Here is a 23,820-nt window from a genome sequence, read left to right on the forward strand (position 1 = left end):
CCCTCCCGCGCTAGCCTAAGGGCCACCTTAGCAAAGCGCATCCCAGGCTGCATAGCCGCACTACCCTACCCAACCATACCACACATAAACATGACACTACCCCCGGGGTTTACACAGACGAGCCGGCGAAGCAAGAAGAGCGCCAGAAGAAAGGGCCCTAGCCGGCGGGGCCCAGCCAGGACAAAAGGAGGTCCCACAAAGCGCCTACACCGGCCGCATTTGCGGTCGGGGTAGACGACGGATGGGGCCCACCTACGAAGGCTGTCCAGGCCTACACGAGATGAGGCAGGATAAAGAGGGATAATCCCCCTCGATCCCAAATCATTGAGGCCAATTTCTAGCCATGGAATAATGGCGCGAACCCACAAAATTAAAAAAATAAATAATTTATTTAAAAAATTAATAAAATCTAGTTGCTCTTGACGTAAAACAAAAATCAATACTCAATAAAGCAAAATATACAAATATTCTACAAATCCAAATAAATACTTCAATGTGTCGTCCATTCTCATGCAGACAAAGCTCAGTCCTCATTCTAATTTTGTCTACAGCGTTTTGAATACTTTGTGGTGAAATATACCGAAAAGCAGCAAAACTCTTTCACGTAAGTCTTCTATATTTTCACAAGGGCTATCATAAATGTTATCTTTTAGACAATCCCATAGAAAAAAATCTTTAGGGTTGAGGAATGGAGACCGTGGAGGCCAAGCTACAGGTCCATGAGTACCTACCAATCTAATTATTTGGAAAGCGCCAATTTAAATCTTGGGACACCATTGCAGAATTATGAGGCCTTGCGCCATCTGGCTTAAACATTTCTAAATTTCTAATATAATGTAAGGGAAGATTATTCAATGCATCTTTCATTTCTATCCTTAAAATATCTAAATATTTCTGAGAAGTAAAGTTACCATCAAGAAGAAACGGTCCTATTATACGGTTATTTAATATTCCACAACAAATGCTAAGGGAAAACCTAATTTGGTGGCTAGTCTCTTGAACCTAATTCAGATTTTCTATGACATAATAGTGCATATTTTTTCTATTAAAAATGTCGTTATTTGTGAACGTAGTTTCATCGCTCCAAATAATTTTCTTGCCGAACAGTCTATCTTCTGTTATCTTTTCCTGAAACCATCTACAAAATTCCATTCTTTGTTCACCATCTTCTGGGTGTAGTTTTTGTGCTGGTTTGAATTTATAATCATGGTACTTATATTTTTCAAAAATTATTTTAAGGGTTGCCCGTGAAGTAACACGTTCTCTTGCGATTACCTACCCTCGTAAAACTCTCAGGATTTATATCGCCTTTTCCCAAGATATTTATTTCATTAACGGGTTCCCGTCTTACTTGATACCTACATTTAATTATGTAATTTGGAAGAAATAATAATCTCTGAAAACAAATAAACAGTAAGTATACCTGCACACTTCCAAATTCTACCATATTATTTTTATACACTTTTAAAAATATCGTTCGACGAGGCTGGTGTCTTTCTGGAAATAATTGATGACATGTTTTAATAGTTTCTACAGTTTTTATTATTTTTTTATGTATAATTCATACATCTCCCTCTTTTCTGTAATTGAAATCTTTACCAAAATTTCAATTAAAATAAGTATTAAAATGAATAGAATACACTATCATATACAGAAACTGTATATTTTTTGTCACAACTATTACACTAAAAGAAGACATTAAAAGTAAAAAGTAACGAAAGAAATAAAATCATCAAGACTATAAAAACATTGCTCTAATAAAAAATCTTTAATGAACTTGTGGAAACTTCACTGAGACATCGTCCTAAATTTAAAATTTTTAAAATGATTACTGAACCTATTATAAAGCTGAGTCTGGACCTTGTTTCTCTTAGTAATATTAATTCAAGAAAAGGGTTCCACAAGATTTAGTGCCTGACTAGTATTGCGATCGTGAATGGATGAGTGAGTGGCCAAATTTTGGGGATTCTTGTGCACATGCAGCAACGTTTCAAAAATATACAGGCTTGGAAAAGGCATAGTCTTTAAACTCTTAAATAGAATTTTACACGAAGCTCGGCGGTGGTCTGCAGCTACAAGGCGAACCGCTGCCTTCTGCAAAGTAAATGCCTTCCGCGCAGTAACAGAGTTACCCCATAACAGAACTCCATAATTAAGATGACTGTGAACAAGAGAAAAATACAAAATTTTCATAACTGCATCACTCAGCGAAGACCTAAGCTGCCTCATAACGAAAATCTGCGATGCAAGCTTAGAACAGAGAGAGTCGACTTGAGGTGCCCAGGATAAACCGGGATTTAAAGTAATACCCAGTAATTTCACATTATTAGACCTATCAACTAATCTATCAGCTGTAAAATGCAAATGTTGGGTTTTAGTAAAATTCGATTTTAAGTTTATTTGAAGAAAACCAGGATTTAGCCTTAGATAGAGACTCTCTACTCCTATCCACACCGCCATGTGTCAAAAGGGTCGTGTCGTTGGCAAAAATAATACACTTGCAGTCACGCATGTTGATTGGCAAGTCATTTATGTAAATTAAGAAAAATAATGGCCCCAACACCGATCCCTGCGGCACACCATTCGCAATGGGCAATATAGCGGAATTACAGTTATTTATATTGACAAATTGCCGTCTATTTGACAAGTAAGAACTAAAAAGTTTCAACGCTAAACCTCGGACACCATAATAGTCGAGTTTGTTCAGAAGTACATCGACATTGACGCAGTCAAAGGCTTTGGTCAAGTCACAAAACGTGGCGTTCGTTGTTTGACCACGGTCAAGGCCATCAACTACATCCTCAACAACAGTTAGTAAAGCTCTAATAGTTGAAGAATTCTTCCTAAAACCAAATTGAGACGGTGTCAAGATAAGGTGTTTTTCAAAAAAGTGAGGTACACAAGGCAGCAAATGCTAGCAAATTTTGAATCTGTCAAAATGTTTGTTGATTTTTCTTTAATTTTATGGGTTATTCTTTAAATAAAATAGTAGTGTTATATACTGACGTGTTCATAATTATTTCCACTATTTGTTACTGTTAAAATCCAATATAGCGCCCATAAGAAAAAAAAAAACAATTGAATGTTGCATAACTGTAACTAGTAGCTGTAGAAATTTTCTTTCTACAAAAATGGATTCCTTGTATCTTCATATCTTCTAGTACCAAATTTCAGCTCTTTCTGTTGTGAAATAAGGACGCTAGATGGCATTTTCTAAAACCGTTATTATCAATTTTTTCATAATATTTCAGGAACTGCAGCAGATATCTTTGATCTGTTTGGTTTATTTTAATGACCCTGAAGAGGTACTCAGTTATTGAATACAATTTTATAGAATAGTATACATAGTATAGTATGTTTCTATGACCTTATTTTGTTATTGCAGTTACATTAGTTTAGCACAATTAATAAGTTTACGATGGCTTGTTCTGCTGACTTTTATTTTAAAAGTTGATACCATTTTTCTTAAACATAGAATATTGCCAAGAATATAACGAATTGTGACATTCTTCACCAATTTCTAAATAATTTCGAAAAGGTGTACTAAACTAATGGACGTCATATTGAATTTCAGTATTTTTTTTAATAAAATTTTGTTCGGAATAATTTAATTCTATTACTTTTATGTCCAAAACGAGTGATCCTTTCAGGAATGCTGAACTGTATGTGGCGTGGCTCCCTGTCGATACGCCACTCCTGAAATTACGCTAAATGTCTTCAAACAACACACTATTTAGCTTTTACCCTATGTGTTAAAGGCCGATAAGCTGCGAACAACGTGTTTGATCGTCGTTAGCCTAATTGATAGTATTCTTTCAGTATACGTCGTCCACACCCGTTTTGCCGACCATTTTTCACGGCTATCAATCGGTAAATGGCCTGCATGGATTACCTTTTTTATTATTTCTGTCATGAAATCAGAACCACATAGCCGTGAGTAATAGCGTAAAGTTTCCTCTTGTTGATAAAAGGATATTAATTAAGTAAAGTGTAACAAATAGAAAGATGTCTAGGTGGATATAATTATAATTAATTACAATTTAGGGATGAAAATGTAGATAGACGAAATGATTAATACTTTCTATCAGGTACTTAGCAGAATTAATAACAGGGTAATAATTAAGTACTTATTTTAATCTTGGAAGTTAGAGAGTTTGGTATACAGGGTGTCCTGGTACTTGATACGAAAAATTCGAGTACAGATAGATAATGTCAAAATAATATCAGTTCTTCATATAAATTTTTTCCAAACGGGCCTTCGTTAACAAGTTACGGGCCCTCAAAGTTGAAAATTAAAATCTTATTTTTATTTAGTCTCTAAACTATTAACTTCAGCATGATGCAAATTTGGTGATCCATAACACACGTGTACAGCTTATTTTTGATGTAATGAGTGAAACTTCATTATGCCCAGAACGCCAGGGACGGACTATGCCCAAAGGTTAACAACCCAGAATTTTTGCATAGATGACGGTCGCAATCTGTCTCTATCAAAAATAAGTTCCCTGAAGAATTTGCCAACGTTAATACCCTCTTGGTCCAACTCGGTAAAATTAACAGTTTAAGAAATATTTGTGACTTTATGTCACAGTGCACATCGAGCGGCGCATCCACCATTTTTTGTTTTTAATTTTTAATTGGACATAATTACTATGTTAGAACCGTACATATTTTTAAAATAAGAGCCTAGGAAATCTTACTGTGTACTAATGTAATTTTCACTAATAAAACAAGAATAAGTTAAAGTAAGTTAAAAAAATAATTTCAAATAAGGAAGACTATCAAAATACATTTTCAATACGGGCACTTTTCACCTCCACACACTTCCTATGTCTACGAATATTATTTGCTTGTACAAGAAAAAGCGTTTCTGGGGTATGTCTAATATTATTACAATGGAAATTAATTATTTGTAGCAATTCGTCCCTTGTCTGTACTGGAGTTCCGTACACTAAACTTTTCAAGTATCCCGACGTAAGAAATCCATCGGGTTAAAGTCTGGAGGACGTGGTGGCCATGAAATTGCGCCTCCTCTCCCAATCCATTTATTATTAAACACAATGGATAAATAATTTCGTACATCAAGATTGAAACGTTTCTTCAGGTGTCTAATGGAACATCATATAATATTGGCTGCAAACTATTTTGCAAAAACTCCAAATATCGATGTCCATTCAGACGTTCCTCAAAAACGTATGGACCTATTAAATTATTACCAGAGAAATGTTTTTTCAAGTTCAAACAAATAACATTCGCAGTCTTAGGAAGTGTGTGGCAGTGGAAGGTGCCCATATTGAAAATGGATGTTGACAGTTTTTTTCTTTTAAATTATGTTTTAACTTATTTTTATTATAAAGTGTGTTTGTCAAATTTTGTTAGTGAACAGTAACATTTTCTAGGCTCTTGTTTTGAAAATGGGTACGCTTCTAACATAGTAATTAAATGCAAATTAAAATTAAAAACAAAAATTGGTGGAGGCGCCGCTCGAGTGCAGTGTGACATAAAATCACAAATATTTCCTAAACTGTTAATTTTACCGAGTTCAACCAAGAGGGTATTATCGTTGGTAAATTCTTCAGGAAACTTATATTTGATACAGGCAGATTGCGATCGTCATCTATGCAAAAATTCTGGGTTATTAACCATTGGGTTTAGTCCGTCCCTGGCGTTCTGGGCATAATGGAGTTTCACTTACTACATCAAAAACAAGCTGTACGCATGTGTTATCGATCACCAAGTTTGTATCATGCTGAAGTTAATAGTTTAGAGACTGTAAATAAAAATAACTTTTTAATTTTCACTTTTGAGGGACTGTTATTTGTTAATGAAAGCCCGTATGGAAAAAATTTATATGAAGAACTGATATTATTTTGACCTCATCTATCTGTACTTGAATTTTTTGTATCAAGTATCGAGACACCTTGTTAAGTATACAATTTTGAATATTGTTAGTTTTAGTATAGTTTAATATTATTGTAAGTGGTACATAATACAACTAACAGAATGTAATATAATGTCCTATACAAGGACACCTAAATATGTATTATTTGGAGCAGAAAAGTATATTTTGCAAGAAAACTTTCAAATTCACGTTTGACGTCAAGATTTCGTGTAAATGTCAAAAAATGCAGGAATAAAACAAGGAATATCCACAGGTTTCACATCATTGTGATACCGTGTATTGGTATTATTTATTATGTATCACCACGTACAATAATATTAACATATACTTACTAACTAATAATATTCAAAATTATATACCTATAATCCTGTAGCCAGAGGGGTCCCAATTGCCTCTTTCATTTAGATGGAGTTACCCAAGTGTTTTTTATGTATTTTGAGCTGCAGAACACGAATTTTTTGGGTAGAAGTTTGCCCGGATGTCGATAAGTTTTTTATTAACAAAAAAATTGCAAAATACTGAACACTTAGTTTTTGGCGAAATAAAAAGTATTTTCTTATTATTTGACCCAATTTAAGAAGAAAATGTCCCTTGCAATTTTTTTGTTAAACGCATAGTTTTCGAGATAAACGCCGTTAAAAACTCAAAAATGCGATTTTTGTGATTTTAAATTGTTAATAACTTTTGATTGAATAGGTACCTATTTTGTAATTCTGCTGACGGCGTTTGAAAGTTCATGTTAAATACTACAAATTATGAGTAATTGCAGTGTGAAAATTTGTTTTTTCCACTGTTATTTGAAGCTATAAACAAATAGCGATTGAGAGTTCAGAAGGGTGCGCCGCCATGTATGTAAGAGAGCGGTTGCCTTCTTACAGGTGTTTAATACACGATCTTGACGCGTACTCTTCATTTCTAGACCAAAGAAACGATGAAAACTGAATGAAACAATTTAAGGAAAATTTGCAATATTACAATAATTAAAATTATTATACAAGTTTAAAAAATAATAATTATAAAAACGCCTAAATTATACGACGTTACGCTTTTAATATAAGTAAGTATAAACTTTTTTATTATCGTTTATAAAGCAAAGTAGGCACAAAAACGAGAGCTTTAAAATCAAGCCCTGTGGAATATTTACGAAATTTTGCTAAGGGTAAATATGACTTTTTGGCGAAATAACTGTAATACTTTTCTTTCTTCATTTTGAAATTATTTTGCAGATTGTTCCAACATAAGTATAAAAGATAGCTTGAAAAAAGCTGAAGAGTTCTTAGTTAACATTATAAGAAATGTTGATTGTAGTTGTAAATCATTTAATGAATCAAGGGTTTGGATTTATAAACACAAAAATTCTATAATAGAAAATTTGCCACCGACTTCTGATTCGATTAGACTTCACATCTTACGGGCTTTTTACGTTGTTCATATTCAAACGAATGTTTTAAATTCACATATGAACGAATTAGATTCAACTTCATATGGATTTTTTATTAAAGACGATCTACTGTTGCCAGAGAGGGTAAACATCTTAATACCACCTCCTGAAGAATTACCAGCTGCCTGCAATTATGCAATGTGCAGCACAAAAGCATGTAATTGCAATTGACATCAAATATCTTGCTGCACTTTCTGTGCATGTATGAAAAAAAATACTTGTAAGAATAAAAATATTTGATACTTTTACAGTTTAGAAAATCATACATGAAACTATTTTTGTATAATAATTTTAATTATTGTAATATTGCAAATTTTCATTAAATCGTTAATGTTTCGTTCAGTTTTCATCGTTTCTTTGGTCGATGAATAGTACGCGTCAAGATCGTTTATTAAACGCCTGTAAGGAGGCAACCGCTCTCTTACATACATGGCGGCGCACCCTTCTGAACGCTCAATAGCTATTTGTTTATAGCTTCAAATAACAGTGGAAAAAACAAATTTTCATACTGCAATTACTCATAAATTGTAGTATTTAACATGAACTTTCAAACGCCGTCAGCAGAATTACAAAATACCTATTCAATCAAAAGTAATTAACAATTGAAAATCGCAAAAATCGCATTTTTCGAGTTTTTAACGGTGTTTATCTCGAAAACTATGCGTTTAACAAAAAAATTGCAAGAGATTTTCTTCTTAAAATTGGTCAAATAACAAGAAATTACTTTTTATTTTGCCAAAAACTAAGTGTTCAGTATTTTGCAATTTTTTTGTTAATAAAAAACTTACCGACATCCGGGCAAACTTCTACCCAAAAAATTCGTGTTCTGCAGCTCAGAATACATAAAAAACACTTGGGTAACTCCATCTAAATGAAGGGGGCAATTGGGACTCCCCTGGCTACAGGACTACTATGTATCCACTGTCCCTCAAACCCCGATCTTCCACCACTACTCGACCGCGTACACGGAAAATTGGAATATACGTTTTGTAGTATTATATTATACTTATCTTTTAAAATCCGGTTGAAAAATTGAAATCGCATTCAGAAATTTGCAAAATAGTGTAGGTACCAAAAAATTCAAATTGCAATTGAAGGGTTTCTAGCAAAAACTTTTGTCATAAAATTAACTTTTTGAGTTATTGGCAACATTATATTTAAAAATACCATATATTTGCCTTTACAAAATATTTCTAACGGAAACCACGCGCCAGGGCGATATGCATGGTTGAAATATAGAGCGTTCCGCAAAAAGCGCACTTGTCAGTGACATGTGTTGTTTTCGACGGAAACTTTTAGTCATAACAATGGAAATCACGGAGCATGCTGCTCCTTTGAAAAAGACAAAAAAAAATTAAATATTTACAAACACTGTCTAACGTTCTGAGAAACAAAGAAAATATCACATTTTATGAGCACTTAGTACTATCAAACAACCATGACGATAGCGAGAACAATATTGATCCAGTGCAGTGGTTGCGAAGGAACTTAACAATCAGAACTATGCTTCTCCTTCTTTGTTCTAAATGCACAGTATGTTTCCTTTCCTTGTTCTAAATGCATTGTTTAGTAATAATTAAATAATTTCGTTTTGTGTTCTTAACAAAATAATAATAAAGCAGTTTTTTCTCAAAACCGTCTTAATTTTCTTGCAAAAACCACACATGTCAAACTAAAATGTTTTTTTTTCTCAAAATGTATAGTTTTTTGATACATTAAGTCAGAAGGTTGCATTACACACTTTTAATTATAAATTATTTATTAAATATTTAACCTGTTTCAAGAAAATCAGTTTTACGGATCTCCTCTAAATTTCTTTTTTTTGAGATATGTTGTTTTTGGTAGAAACCATTCAAATGTGCCAAAACAAATTGTCCGACAGCACCTGCTTTGTGCATACTTAAAAGTAGGTACATATCGACGCTTTAGTACGAAAACATGCTATCTCAGATTTCGGTTGGAAAACATGCTATCTCAAATTTTAGTTGGTAAACATGCTATCTCAAATTAAGCTTGGAAAACATGCTAACTCAGATCTTTAGGTAAAAACATGCTATCTCAGTGTGACTAGAAATTGGAGTTGGCACATTGAATGATTGAAACCGTGCATTTATAATAAACTTATATAATATATTTTTAAAAAAGTGAGGAATGTTTATGTTCAGGTACACAGTTTATTTTATTTTTTTTATTCAACATTTTTCAATTAATTTTGTTAAGTTACACCGTTATAAACGACAAAATTGTTAATTAAAAAAATAGAATAATATGCAGTATGCTGCAACACGTATTACTCGACGTTTTTTGAAATAATAAATTGTAAATACAATAGTGTATACCTTAATATATAAAAATGTTTGTTATTACAAAAATTAATAGAGCACTCTTACCTGATTTATAGTCACTACTCTTACTTTTGTTAATAGAGTTAAGACAATAACCAGAATATAAATATAATGTATAAAGTTGAATGATATGTATACATGTATTGACGCGACGGGCGCATATGATTTGCACGTGCACATTTCCGGGATTCCCCATGCACACATGTTTATCATCAGCAGATCATGAAGTACCGGTAATAAAAGTGTCGCATATCTGCATTTCATTTCCAAAGTCTATGCAAGGACGCGGCTACCTTGTTTTTATTGAGGTGCAGTAAGAACGATTCGGACCCGGAGTTTGGGGCCTAACCTGGTCCACTATATAATTCTTTTTATTGCAGTTTCCTTAGGCATACAAAATTATTTTCAGAATAAATTGTGCATCCCAGATTTTGTGAAAAAGAAAAATAAGTGTATCAAGAGTGGCGACTATAAATCAGATAAGAGTACGCTATTAATTTTGATATCAAGGCAAACTTGTATGAAAAAAATCGAATAATTTTTGGTAATAACAAACATTTTTATATATTAAGGTATACACTATTTTTTTATAATTTGTTATTTCAAAATACGTCGAGTAAGGTACGTGTTGCAGCATATTGCATATTATTCTATTTTTTTAATTAAAAATTTTGTCGTTTATAACAGTAACTTAACAAAATTAATTGAAAAATGTTGAATAAAAAAAATAAAATAAACAGTGTACCTGAACATAAACATTCCTTACTTTCTTAAAAATAACGAGCGTTCAAATAAAAACGTGGTCGAAGTTGGCTCTGACACATTGGACGTAGGGAGTAGCTTATGACCAACTTAACCTCATTTCTCAACGAGCTGTATAGCAGCTGTCAGTTTCAGTAACGTTAATAACTATATAACTAACTTTATTTTAAAGAATAATCATGATAACAATAACAAACAATAAAAGGAGCTGCGGAAAGTGTCCCTCTCCTTGTTATAACAATAAATTAAAGCAGCTGCTGAAAGTGTCCCCCTCCTTGTTCCAAGCACTTTTCACACCTGTTCCTCAAAGAATTAAAGACATTTTCTAAGATGCTCGGGGTATTGTTAATTTCACGAATCTTGTCTATAAGTCGAGCCTGCAGATGGTTTAAATCAGGAATAGGCAGTTCAAAAATAGTGTTTTTAAGGTAAGGCCACAAAAAGAAATCACACGGCGTAATATCATATGACCTCGGTGGAAATTCATGTTCAACATTGAGACTTATTAGTCGATTTTGGTAAAATTTCCCTCAACATATTCATCGTCTCGCCTGCCGTATGTGCCCTTGCGCCATCTTGTAGCCAAAAAATAGGTCCATAAATCCTCCTTCGATTGAGAGCACACCAAACTCCAATTTTTTGAGCGTGAAGAGGGCCCTCGACAAAAAAGTTATCTGGTTTTTCAGAAGACCACATTCTCATATTCTGTGAGTTTACGTAACCACTTAAATGAAACCAGGCTTCATCAGAAAAAAAGGTGATATTATGAAGTTCACCGTAGTTGTTTAAAAACCATTCACAAAATACAGCCCGTCGCGGAAAATCAACTTCATGAAGTTTTTGCTGACAAGTTAAACGATAGGAGAACAAACGCAAATCTTTTTTTAACACTGTGTGGCAGGTACCGACTGATACTTCCACCATTTGTGATAAAACACGTACAGAAGTTCTTGGCGCATTTTCCATTATTTGTTGGACATTTTCTTTTAATTCTTCAGTCCGCTTTTTAGGTCGGCCGCTTCCTTCTTTTCTTGTTACACTGCCCGTTTCACGAAAAACATTAACACAACGCTGAACTGCTCTTTGAAAAATTTTGTACTCAACAACGCCGGGAAATTGATTTTGAAATTCTATGAAACATTCCTCAATAGAATACTTCCATATTCCATCAATCTTGCGTCTATTTCTAAAGTAGGACTCTATGATAAACACTTTTTGTTCTTGAGAAAACACCATTTTAAACGCTTTTTAAAACGAAAATATTCAAATTGATAGCGGCGATATAGCGCTTTGACAGATGACGTTTAAGTTCATTTGGTATACGCTACGCCCTACGTCCAAATTTTCAGAACCAACTTGACCACGTTTTTATTTGAACGCTCGTTATATTATATAAGTTTATTATAAATGCACGGTTTCAATCATTCAATGTGCCAACTTAAATTTCTAGTCACACTGAGATAGCATGTTTTTACCTAAAGATCTGAGTTAGCATGTTTTCCAAGCTTAATTTGAGATAGCATGTTTTCCAACTGAAATTTGAGATAGCATGTTTTCCAACCGAAATCTGAGATAACATGTTTTCGTACTAAAGCGTCGATATAATTCTCTACTTTTGTGCACAGAGTCAGCTCTACAACTTAAAAAATGACGGACTAATGCATTTTTACAAAAACGCTAAATTTTAAGATTTTTCCTGGTCTTCTTTGCTTCTAATTATCTGATCGGATCGATCGACCTCTCGTTTTATTTGTATTTCGATTCTCTACAAATTGTATCATTATAGCATTTAGATTGCTTCGTTAGTTTAGGTTTTATAAGCAAAAAACTAAAAAATGCGTTTTTCCATAAAAAACTTTATAAAAAATTATTTAATGGTGAATTGGAGTAGGAAACTTAAGATATATCTACAAACTGTCTTTTATACAGTGCTTTCGAAAAGTAAGGAATAAATTCATTATTTTTTAAATTGAGAAGTTTTCGAAAAAATCCCCTGGCACGTCGATTTTGTTTTTAAAAAAGGCACTTTTTGACATACGACCCATATTTGTGACGTCATCGTTGTTCGAGATATGACGTCATCGACAATTTTTTTAAATAGCAACCCCCAATTTTGACCATGCCATTTGAAAGAGCGTGTCATTCTACATACGCATCGTCAAAAATCATGGTTGCCTGACAGTAGCCCTAGCGACCGAGAATGTTTTTTATTGCTGTCAGATAAAAACTTGAAATCGTACTTTATTAAATAGTTTTTTTCGTTTTTTGAGTTATTTCTTTAGTTCTTATCTTTTGTTTGGCAAAAGCAGTGCGTTTGAAGTGTTTATTGAGTAGTAACTTTGTCATTTTATAAAAAAAATGGTTAAATTAACTGAACGAGAACGAATTGAAATTCTTTGCATGATCGGATTTGGAGACAGGATGCGCACCCCAAAAAGAAGTAGTTGAATTGATTGTTCAATGAAGCTCATCCTGATCGACATCCCATTAGCCAAAGCATGGTAAGCAATATTAAGTCTAAATACCGTAACTTTGGACATGTTCAATCTGGTCGACCGTCAAAATCAGTAGATGATGAGCTTAATGTTTTGTTGGCAATACAAGAAAATCATCACTCAACACTTAACCAATTGGCTTCTGATTTCAATATGGCAGCGTCCACAGTTCACAAAATTATGAAAAAAGCAAAGTATCATCCTTATAAGGTATGCCTTGTTCATGAGCTATCTGAAGACGACTTTGATCGGCGTAATCAATTCTGCGAGCAAATGCAAGAGCTATGCAATAATGATAATAATATCGTAAAACACGTATTTTTTTCTGACGAGGCTACGTTTGTTTTGAACGGCCATGTCAATAGGCAAAACTGCCGTTATTGGGCTACCGAGAATCCTCGATGGATGATGGGTATCACACTCAAAGTCCCCAGAAAGTAAATGTGTGGTGCGGTATAGTCGACGGAAGAATTCTGGGTCCCCATTTCTTTGACGTCAACCTAACTGGTGCAAGATATTTGGATTTTCTTCGAGACGACCTCATTCCTGAACTAATAACTTTATATCCAGATATAGAGGGACATGATCTTCCAAGAAATGACATTTTCTTTCAACAAGATGGTGCACCTCCCCATTATGCAACACCTGTCCGTGCATATTTAGATGAGCTGTTCCCGAATCGTTGGATAGGGAGAAGGGGGCCGATTGAGTGGCCAGCTAGATCGCCTGATTTGACACCCCTAGACTATTTCTTGTGGGGATACTTAAAAAGCAAAGTATACGTTACTAGACCGGTTAATTTAGAAGATTTAAAAGCAAGAATTCGTCACGAGATACATCGTATACCTCCTGAAGTTATTGATAATGTCCAAAAAGAATTTATTAATCGTCTTGGCTACTGTCAGGCAGCCAACGGTGCACAATTTGAACATTTAATTTAGTCGATTTTTACATAATCATCATCATTTTCAGTATTGTGAAGAAATAGGTTAGAAATTTCCCTTTCTACGCCTCAATTTTTTAATTGGAAACTTTCATAAAAAAGTATAATTTATTGGCTTTATTACATAACTAAAAAATTACCAAAAAATGTTCATGCCTGTCGAAGCTAATGCCAAAACAATTTTAATTTTCACAACTCACAACTTCTAAACCGTTAATAATAATTGCATACGAATTTATAAGGGAAAATTTTTATATTTGCTGTGAATTCTATACCTACTTACATCTTCAACAGGGTTTAATATTTCTAAGGTTGGAATTCTATCAACATTTCAATACTTTGGTCTACAGGTTTGACCACTTTAAGACAGAAGTGCAAATAACCTTTATTCCTTTACAACATAAAGCATAACTCATAATAACTCATCACGATCATCTAGAAGCCAACTCTTAATAAATTTATATGACAGTGTTTCAAATATTCATGTACATGTACAAATTGCAGCAGATTTGTCAAAAAGTCAAATCAATTTTTAGGGTTTTGGGGACGTTGGACTGCTGTACAAGAAAAAAAAATCAGGGCAGACCAATTTGAACAGTAAAAAGAAAATTGGGAATACAGTTTCTGAAATTGGTTTAAGTTAAATAAGTAAAGATAGTACAAAATTATGAAAAACGTATATTTTTTTTAAGGATCTGTTCTATTGCCTTCTTGTTTGATGATGCTGCTAGCAGACCCAATGCGACAATGTCACGAAACAATTTGTATTTTTAGTTACAGTGACGATCAATATTCATATGGTAGACCTGCTGAGGTTAACCAACTTCTACGTACCTCGAAGGGCATCCAATCAGGTAGAGATCGACTGCAAGTATGACGTGGAAGGCAAAAAATTGTACGACGTGAAATGGTACAAAGATGGCCAGCAGTTCTTCAGGTGTGCGGGTGATGGCACCGTCAACGAATTTGAAGTCGATGGGGTTATGGTTCTCCATCCACGATCTGCCTCGGTGGGAGCTTGTCCTTTGACGCTGATCGTTTTGACCACCAAGTCGTCTGGGGAATACAAGTGTGAGGTTACTTTAGACACGGACGGCTTTCCAATGGTGTGGCAGAGTTCCAGGCTCGATTTTCTGTTACCGCCGAAGAGACATGATCCCGAAATTGTTCCGCAAGGTAGACTTTTTTTAATATGAATCAGTTATATCATAAATTCATTTGGCGTCCAACAGTAACACACAAAAAATGGTCTGTACTTTTGTTTTGACCCAATAGGTTTTATGTACTTTGACGGATTCGAATCTGAAGTCCGTTTAGCTGGAACACCCCCAAAATTTTGAGTGATTGGCAAAAAATTGTGAAAATTCGCTGAAATCATTTAGTGAGTCCAAAAAAATCGAAAAAAATTGTTCTGAACTTGGTCCAGTAAGTTTCTTATGTATTTTGATGTGCTGAATCCAAATCTGAAGTATTTTAAGCTGCATCTCCCTCAGAATTTACAAAAATCACAAAATAATAGCGGAAAATCACCAAAAATAGCGAGAATTTGCAGACAGTGTTGGAGAAAATAAACTAAAATCTAAAAATTGCAACCATGATCATGGGCCAGCAATCAGGTTTCACAAAATATCCCTGCTTCTTACGTTTATGGGAAAAATCACTACGTACAGAAAGAGTGGACAATCCAGAGTCGAGGAACATCATACATAGACCACTGATTGAACCTTAAAAAATTCTACTACCGCCTCTTCATATCAAGCTTGGTCTCATGAAGCAGTATGTCAAAGTTCTGGACAAAGACGTGATTGTTTTCAATATTCAGGATCAGGCGAGTAGTTTCCAGCGATAAGTGATGCGAAATTGAAAGAAAGTATTTTGATGGTCCTCAAATTCGTACTCTTTTTCGAAACGAGAATTTCTTTACAAGGATGAATGACACTGAAAAATCAGCATGGCAAAGTTTCAAGAATATCTCTCGGAACTTTTTAGGAAATCAGAAGAGTGGGTATTACGAAAGTTTGTTTGAAGAGATGTTGAAAAATTTCAAACAGTTAGGTTGCTTGATGAATTTTAAATTGCCCTTCCTACACTCTCACCTTGACTACTTTCCTGAAAGCCTTGAAGACTGCAGTGAACAACAAGGAGGAAGATTCCATCAAGATATAAGAAATGGAGAATTAGTACCAAGAAAGATGAAATATCAACATGACGGCAGATTTCTGTTGGACACTAAAGAAAGAAACGGATCAGAATAGACAGAAGCGAAAGAGAAGCCCGCAGCAAAGGTCTTTCGAAGAAGAAAAGTGAAAGAGCAACATCAAAAAAAAACCTGGTTTGAGTCAGTGGAATTTATTTGGAAGTAATTCATGCCCATGACATTCATTCAAGATTTTTTGGGATTCACAGTTTCCATTTTTTTGCGATATTTTGCGATTTTTGCAAAATTTTTGGGTAATTAAAATTCGAATCGACAAAATTTATGAGAAAAACACTTGAACCAATCTAGAAAACCTCTTTCTAAATTTTCTCACTCTCAATAATATGATTTTTTGCCATTTTCAGCTATTTCTTTGCAAAATCTACGGGGCATACAGCTAATAGACTTCAGACTCGAATTCAGAGTATCAAAATACATAAGAAACACACTTGATCCTTAATTTTTAAGGCTGAGTCCTTTCCAAAGTCTAGTTAGTTCTAAGCACTTGTCGCGGTTGAAATTATTTAGATTTTTCTGGATTTTTTCTGCTGCTCTGTAGAATCTTGACCAATATCTCCATCGCAAGTCCTGTATCTGTCATGTACTCCGCAACTGCCGATGTTTTTTCCATTATTATACTTTAGGTGACGTACGTTTTTATCCTCGTGCTAACGTTTGTCAACCTTGGAGTAAATCCTTCTTGCAGCTCGACTTGGAAAAGGTTGAACCTATCTTCCTTGAAATGTTGTAGACTGTATTACTAATTGTACTTCTCAAGAGAGAGTCTATCCTATTTTTATATCATTGTACAGGGTAGTCACTATAATCTGACAACTTGTTGTGAGTTTATTATTGAAATTACAAAAAGTTTTTAATACAAAAGTTTTAGCTTTTTTGATGAATTTTTATAATACAGTATTAGAAAAAAACAATTGAATAATGGAAATCACTAAATTAAAGAAAATTTATTTTTTTTCTCTTTTAAAAATTCAGGACTTTTTCGACATATTGCAGTTTAAAACTATTTTTGAAAAAACGGGAGGGAAATTTATGTCTGACGGATCGCAGTGGCTATGGACGAGGCACACGGAACAAACAAATGACTTTGACAGAAGTTTATTTATCATCAATAATTTATTTTCTATAACAAACTATTTTAATAAATAAATAATGTTTAATGAGAACGAAAAATTTGAAGTTATCCGTTCATTTTATGATAATAATAAAAATCAAGTTTAACTTTAACAAGTTTTAAGTTTAACAGAATTTTAATACCTAATTAATAAAAAACACACAAATAGTCACAGATGCTCAATATGACCGCCATTATTATTGATGCACTTCGTATAATCCTCATTAATTTTCAGAACTCCATTTAGTATTAAATGGGAATTAAATTCACTTAAATTTTGTATGCCTACATCTCTCAACTTTATGCCTTAGTTCACCTAAGTTTACACTAGTTTCCTTATAAACCTCGTTTTTTAAGTAACCCCACAGAAAACTGTCCAAGGGTGTAGGGTCTGGGCTATTTGAAGGCCATTGAATATTTCCTCCATTACCAATCCACAATCAAACCTATTATTTAGATAATTTCGTACTGCTCTGGATCTATGCGGAGGCGTTCTGTCTTGGTGCCAAATTAAATTGGTATAGTCGATCAGCGGCAGGTCTTTCAATTTGTTTTCTATTTGATTTTCAAGAAGATGCAGGTATATTTCCCCAGTCGAAGCAGCACCTTCATAAAATAGTGGGCCAATGATCAGTACATAAAATCTTTTAAAAATAGTTTAGGTCGCCATTTTTCAAGCGAAGCAGCCTGAATTTTTTGATTTTGGGTGAATTTTTGAACCGGCATAGTTTTATAGGGGGCGGTATTTATATTTATGTAACGTTCTAATAATTTTACTTTGGTTTATTTCTAACTGTCTTGAAGCATTTAATGTGGACTCTTGTGGCCTTTCTACAATAATTTAATATTTGCATTTACCATGGTAAACCTCGAATGAACATTTGCTTACCTTGAAAATATAGTAATATAGTTAGTTCTAATTTGTCTTGCATAGTCCAATTAACTAAGCCTTTAAATCGAAATTTTGTCAACTTGGCTGAATTTTTGATATGAGTTAGTTTAAGGTATATTATAACAATAAGTGAGAGTAATTTTTTGTTCAACCCCCGGCCAAGGGTAGAAAAAGATAAAACAAAGGGGTTTTTAAAGATAACTCAAAAAGGGTAAGAGCTAGAAAAAAAAGTTTTTCATGAAAGTTGTAAAGCAGACAATTCTACATAAAAATGGTCTCTTAGCTTTTTCTTGTACTATTACAATTAACAGAGTTAGGGAGGCTAGAAGTTAAGGGAAGATTTCAGAAATTTAATTTTGTTAAATCATTAAAATTAACGATTAAAAATTTGATTTTTTGTTATAACTTTCTTATTAAAAATTAAAAAATATATCTATTTCTCTGAAAAGAAAAGTTACATATTTTAGAGCAGATTGAAAAAAAAAATTACAAAATTCAATCATTTTTCTGTTTGTTATGATTTTTTTTAAATTTCTGAAATCTTCCCTTAACTTCTAGCCTCCCTAACTCTGTTAATTGTAATAGTACAAGAAAAAGTTAAGAGGCCATTTTTATGTAGAATTGTCTGCTTTACAACTTTCATGAAAAACTTTTTTTTCTAGCTCTTACCCTTTTTGAGTTATCTTGAAAAAGCCCTTTGTTTTATCTTTTTCCACCCTTGGCCGGGGGTTGAACAAAAAATTACTCTCACTTATTGTTATAATATACCTTAAACTAACTCATATCAAAAATTCAGCCAAGTTGACAAAATTTCGATTTAAAGGCTTAGTTAATTGGACTATGCAAGAGATTTTGTTTATCTAAAGCGTCGCTCAATGTCGCAAAATGCAGCTCCAGATGGAATTGGAAACCCGGGATGCAAACGAGCACACTCGGCGCGCGCTGCATTCACATTATTATTATTCTTGTAAAATAAACGGATAACTTTTCGTCCTCACTAAACATTATTTCTTTGCTAAAATAGTTTGTTATAGGAAATAAATTTATGACGATAAATAAACTTCTGTCAAAGTCATTTGTTTGTTCCGCGTGCCTCGACCAAAGCCACTGCGATCCGTCAGACAAATTTTCCTCCTGTTTTTTCAAAAATAGTTTTAAACTGAAATATGAACTCTTGAATCAAACAGTAACGTATTATATATTTTTGAAAAGAGAAAAATTTAACAAAGCTAAATATACACTAATACATAGGGAGTTCCATTAAAAAAATTTTTCTTTAATTTAGTGATATTATAAAAAATCATAAAAAAGCTAAAACTTTTGTATTAAAAACTTTTTTGTAATTTCAATAATAAACTCACAATAAGTTGTCAGATTATAGCCACTAACCCTGTACTTAGAGAAGAAGGGTTATTGTGGCATATTCCTCTTTTTCTTCTTAATCTTTTTAATAAGGATATCTACGAATTGAAAAGCGCAATTTTCTTCCAACTCTAGGTTGAAGTTGATGTCCAAATGTATTCTTTTATTGTGTTACCGAAGTCATTGTGTTGCTGTACTAATGAGATCAGAGTTTTCAATGAAGATCTTCCAAAGAATTAATTAATTAATTATAGACTAAATTGGCGTTTTTAACAATGATGTCGCAACAAAACTCAATAAGATATCCTGACGATCTAGTTGGATTTCCTTGATTTTATTGATAAAATCTAGAGTGTGTGCTTATCTACCTCTGGAAGGTAATAAAATTAATGGGATCTTTGGCAATGGTAGAAGTTCCAATTCCGAAAGCTATCTCCTTCCCTTAAGTTTATAAAAATTAATCATTTAATATTTACATAAGTTTATACACAGTGTAACAGCGATTTAGCAAGTTTTCTAAGGCTCCTCCGATGCTTCAAAGATCGGACGTTAAAAGAATTTTTAATCGATTACTCGAGAACCATTGAATATAAGAAACTTCAAACTCCGTGAAGGCGTCTGAGGAGTTTAATCTGTCAAAATAGTATATTATGCAACGATCATGTAATGATGGTTATTAATACACGAGCATTAACCGGGATACGAAAAGAACCGAAGACGAGTTTCATATGGTTTATGCGAGTGTATTAATAACCATTACATGAGAGTTGCATACGCTATTTTTTCTACACCCGATAAATAATCAAAAACCATAAATTTTATATTTTTATTGAACACAATAGGTAACAGTAATTATTCGTATTTCTATAAAAAAAAATCTACAAAATTGTAATTAATACCTCGGGTATTGGTATTGCCATAGATACAAGAAAACTATAAACATTTTATTTGTATTTATATTCAACATATAATAATTGTAATTAATCCGATTTCTTAAAAATATTAAGATTATTTATTGTGCAGTTTGAAAAGTTTATTCCAGGTCCCACTGATCTGGAAGTGGAAGGAATATTTACATTTATTTCATTATTGCTAGTCTCAATAGAGTTCAATATTGTATTGGAAATGCTGATTTTATTCTGAACCGAATTTTCAATGTAGCCTTCTGCCACTGAATTGGATTTCCAGCCACCATGGCGTTTTAATGTAGTAATATCACCACCGGCATCTACTAATACGGTTGCAGATGTCCTACGAAAACAATGCCCTGTATATAAATTCGGATCAGGCAGATTTAAATATGTTGCTATTTTCTTCCCTATATCACCAAATTTATTAATACCAATGTTTTGAATTGTGCATTTTCCATTTAAATAATTAACGAAAAAAGATGGGGTGGGGCAAATTTTAGGCCGTAGATTCATATATTTTTTACTAATTTCGTAGTATTTGCCGGTAATTGTAAATGTTCGTTGTACTTTTGTTTTAGTTTCTATCACATTAACAATTAAGATTCCATTCATATCTTTGACATTTTCACATTTTAGGTCATGTAGTTCATGCCTTCGACATGCTCCCATTATTCCAAAAATCATTGCTACCCCAAAAAAAAACAACAATAATAAATAAAGAGAAGAAAAAAAAAAGAAAAAAAAAGGGAAAAAAAGCAGGATGACCTAGGCTGGTTTCGAACCCGGATCTCATACTGTAGTCTAGTCCAAATTGGGCGCCTTAACCCGCTCGGCCACGAGTTCGGTTTATGAGTTTGCTCGAAATTAATGAAATATACCTATCATGCATGAGTCGAATGGAAAATGTAATCATGAAATTTTTTTAAAAATGCAATGTTAGATAGATACTTACTTTTAAAAATAAAAACCGTTCATCGGGTGCTTCGTCGATAAACGTTTTTATTTGTTCAGGTGAAAATATTTTTGCTTTTTTTCCAACATATCCTTCGGACTTTCGCTTTAATAAAGCTTGTAGTTTCTTATATTTAGAAATGTTTATATTATGGTTTATATTTACCAACGTTTTTATTATTGAATAATGTGTCCATGTACTAGATGATTTCATAGTTTCCATCAATTCTTGAAAATAAGCAATTAAAACATTTTCGGAGAATGTCGAAATATTATTTGTATTTCTCCAGTCCATAAACCGTTGATAAAGTTTTTCGTACACTTTCTTAGATTTTTGGGGTAAAATATTTTGAACTGCATTTTCTGCTTTCTCCGATATGTGTGTAATTCTTCTATATCGCTGATATCAGACATTTTGATAAATTATCGAAGTTTAGCTAGGTATCTTCGAAAATTTAATACGTACTGATTTTGACATCTAAAATAATTACATAGGAACCTAGGATAAACGTCAAATGCACAGCATGCTTGATTGAAAAATTATGGATTTCTATTGATTAAAAATCTGTATCGTAATGAAAAATCTGTATCGTAATGGGTATCATTATGAAACGGATTATGGGCATATAAGTGCATTGTTATAATACGGGTGTAGAAAAAGTTATTTACGTCACAATAGATCTTTTTTAGATCAGGATAGACCATTCTCAGTCAAAACTTGTGTGCCCTTGAGCTTTTTCATTTTTTTCGCGGTTGGACATCCAAAAATTGTGGCAACAATGTTAGCAATGAAGAATAGATGAAAATCAGTAAAGTTTTGTACAGATTCACAAATATTTGAATGAAAGAAGGACACAGATTAAACTTTTCCATAATTACGTACTTCTATTTTTGCAAAACAAAATTATTTTATTATTCATTGTTTAGTCTAAACCAGTCTGCGGTATCTCCTTGATATATCTCAAGTGGTGCACGTGTCAGGGATGCGAAATAACAACAAGGATCACATGGAAATATCTAGAAATCTTGTGAAAATATATACAGGTGGACCATGGGAGCGGGAAGTTGTGAAAATGATTATTTCATTACTATGCATAGGTTGCCGCGAATTTGTTTGACAAATTATCTGTCACTTTATGCCATTTAGTAATCATGGAACAATGGTCTGTCAAACAACGTTCTTTTGTAATTAAATCGTACTACAAAAATAATGATTGTGTGGTCGCAGCACAGCGGCAATTTCGAATTAATTTCAACATTGCTCGTCACGGGAGAGTTCCATCTGCCCATGCCATAAAGGAGTGGGTTCGTAAATTTGAAGATACTGGATCAGCTGAAAATATCAAACATAAGGGACCAAACAGAAGTATCAGAAGTCTTGAAAACATTGATCGCGTTAGAGCATCTGTAGAGCGCAGACCAAAACGTTCAAGTCGAAAACAAAGCCAGGCCTTGGGCTTATCTGGGACTATTTTTCTTAGAATTTTACACAAGGATCTCAATTTTCATTCTTACAAAATCCAGATTGTCCAAGCATTGAAAGCAACAGATCTTCGCCTACATTTTGCTGAAACGATGCTGCAGCATGAACTTAACGTTCACAATTTATGGATGTCTGATGAAGCACATTTCCATTTATCTGGCTATATCAATAAACAAAACAGCCGTTATTGGGCTTTGGAAAATCCACAAGAACCTCATCAACAGCCGTTACACAGCCCCAAGGTAACAGTATGGTGCGCAGTATCTTCAATGGGAATCATAGGTCCCTATTTTTTATTTTATTTATTTATTTATTACAATAAAATATCCAACGGGACAAAAGCCCAATTACAGGATAAGTAAAACTATGATAAAAAAGACAAAACAAAAAGATAAATAACTACATTAAAAAAAAAGAAAAACACAATTAAAACTCGACACCTATATGACAAAAGTATAAATCATACAAACTTGAAAAGGAATAAGTCAAACGCAAGAAGCAAGAAAAGCAGTGGCGGTTTTACCATAAGAGCTGCGGAGCTGCAGAACACATAAAATTTTATGTATTTAATCATATTAAATATCAACAAAATATTTAAAGAATCCAAATGTACTCGCGCTAAAATAAATCTAGGAGCTTATATTATTATTTATTGCGACGCGAGCTACGCTCCTTAATATATGCAACCTCATATACACAATGTGTGCACAGCGAACAATTATATGCGTCCTTTGTTTTTATTGGCTGATCAGGCACGTGACCCAGTACACGGAGATAGGGGCTTTTGCGGCTGCAATAGTCACAGCGCTGCAGTCTGCACTCTGTAGTAAATGCAGTAATATTTCGTACGTGGTATGTGGTGGTTTATTTCTGCGAGCGGCACGTGTGAATATTTTCGTTTAGGCGTCTACGGATATTATAGTTATTAAAATGAATAGCGTTTCGTTTAAAAAAAAACTTTATTTGGTTCTCTGCCTTATGAGGATAAACTAAAAATAAAAGAA

The 23,820-nt window shown here is 33.4% G+C and overlaps 1 protein-coding gene across 1 annotated transcript in view; it reads left to right on the forward strand.

Moving 5' to 3' along the window:
- Nucleotides 1-23,820, forward strand: part of LOC108915174 — a 39,341-nt gene that overhangs the window by 10,981 nt on the left and 4,540 nt on the right. Inside the window, exon 2 of the mRNA XM_018721144.1 lies at nt 14,663-15,064. Coding sequence (XP_018576660.1) covers nt 14,663-15,064 — 402 coding nt within the window. The remainder of the gene's footprint in view (nt 1-14,662; nt 15,065-23,820) is intronic.

This window comes from Anoplophora glabripennis, unplaced genomic scaffold (genome assembly GCF_000390285.2).
Source record: "Anoplophora glabripennis isolate ALB-LARVAE unplaced genomic scaffold, Agla_2.0 scaffold1259, whole genome shotgun sequence".
Taxonomy (NCBI): Eukaryota; Metazoa; Arthropoda; class Insecta; order Coleoptera; family Cerambycidae; genus Anoplophora; species Anoplophora glabripennis.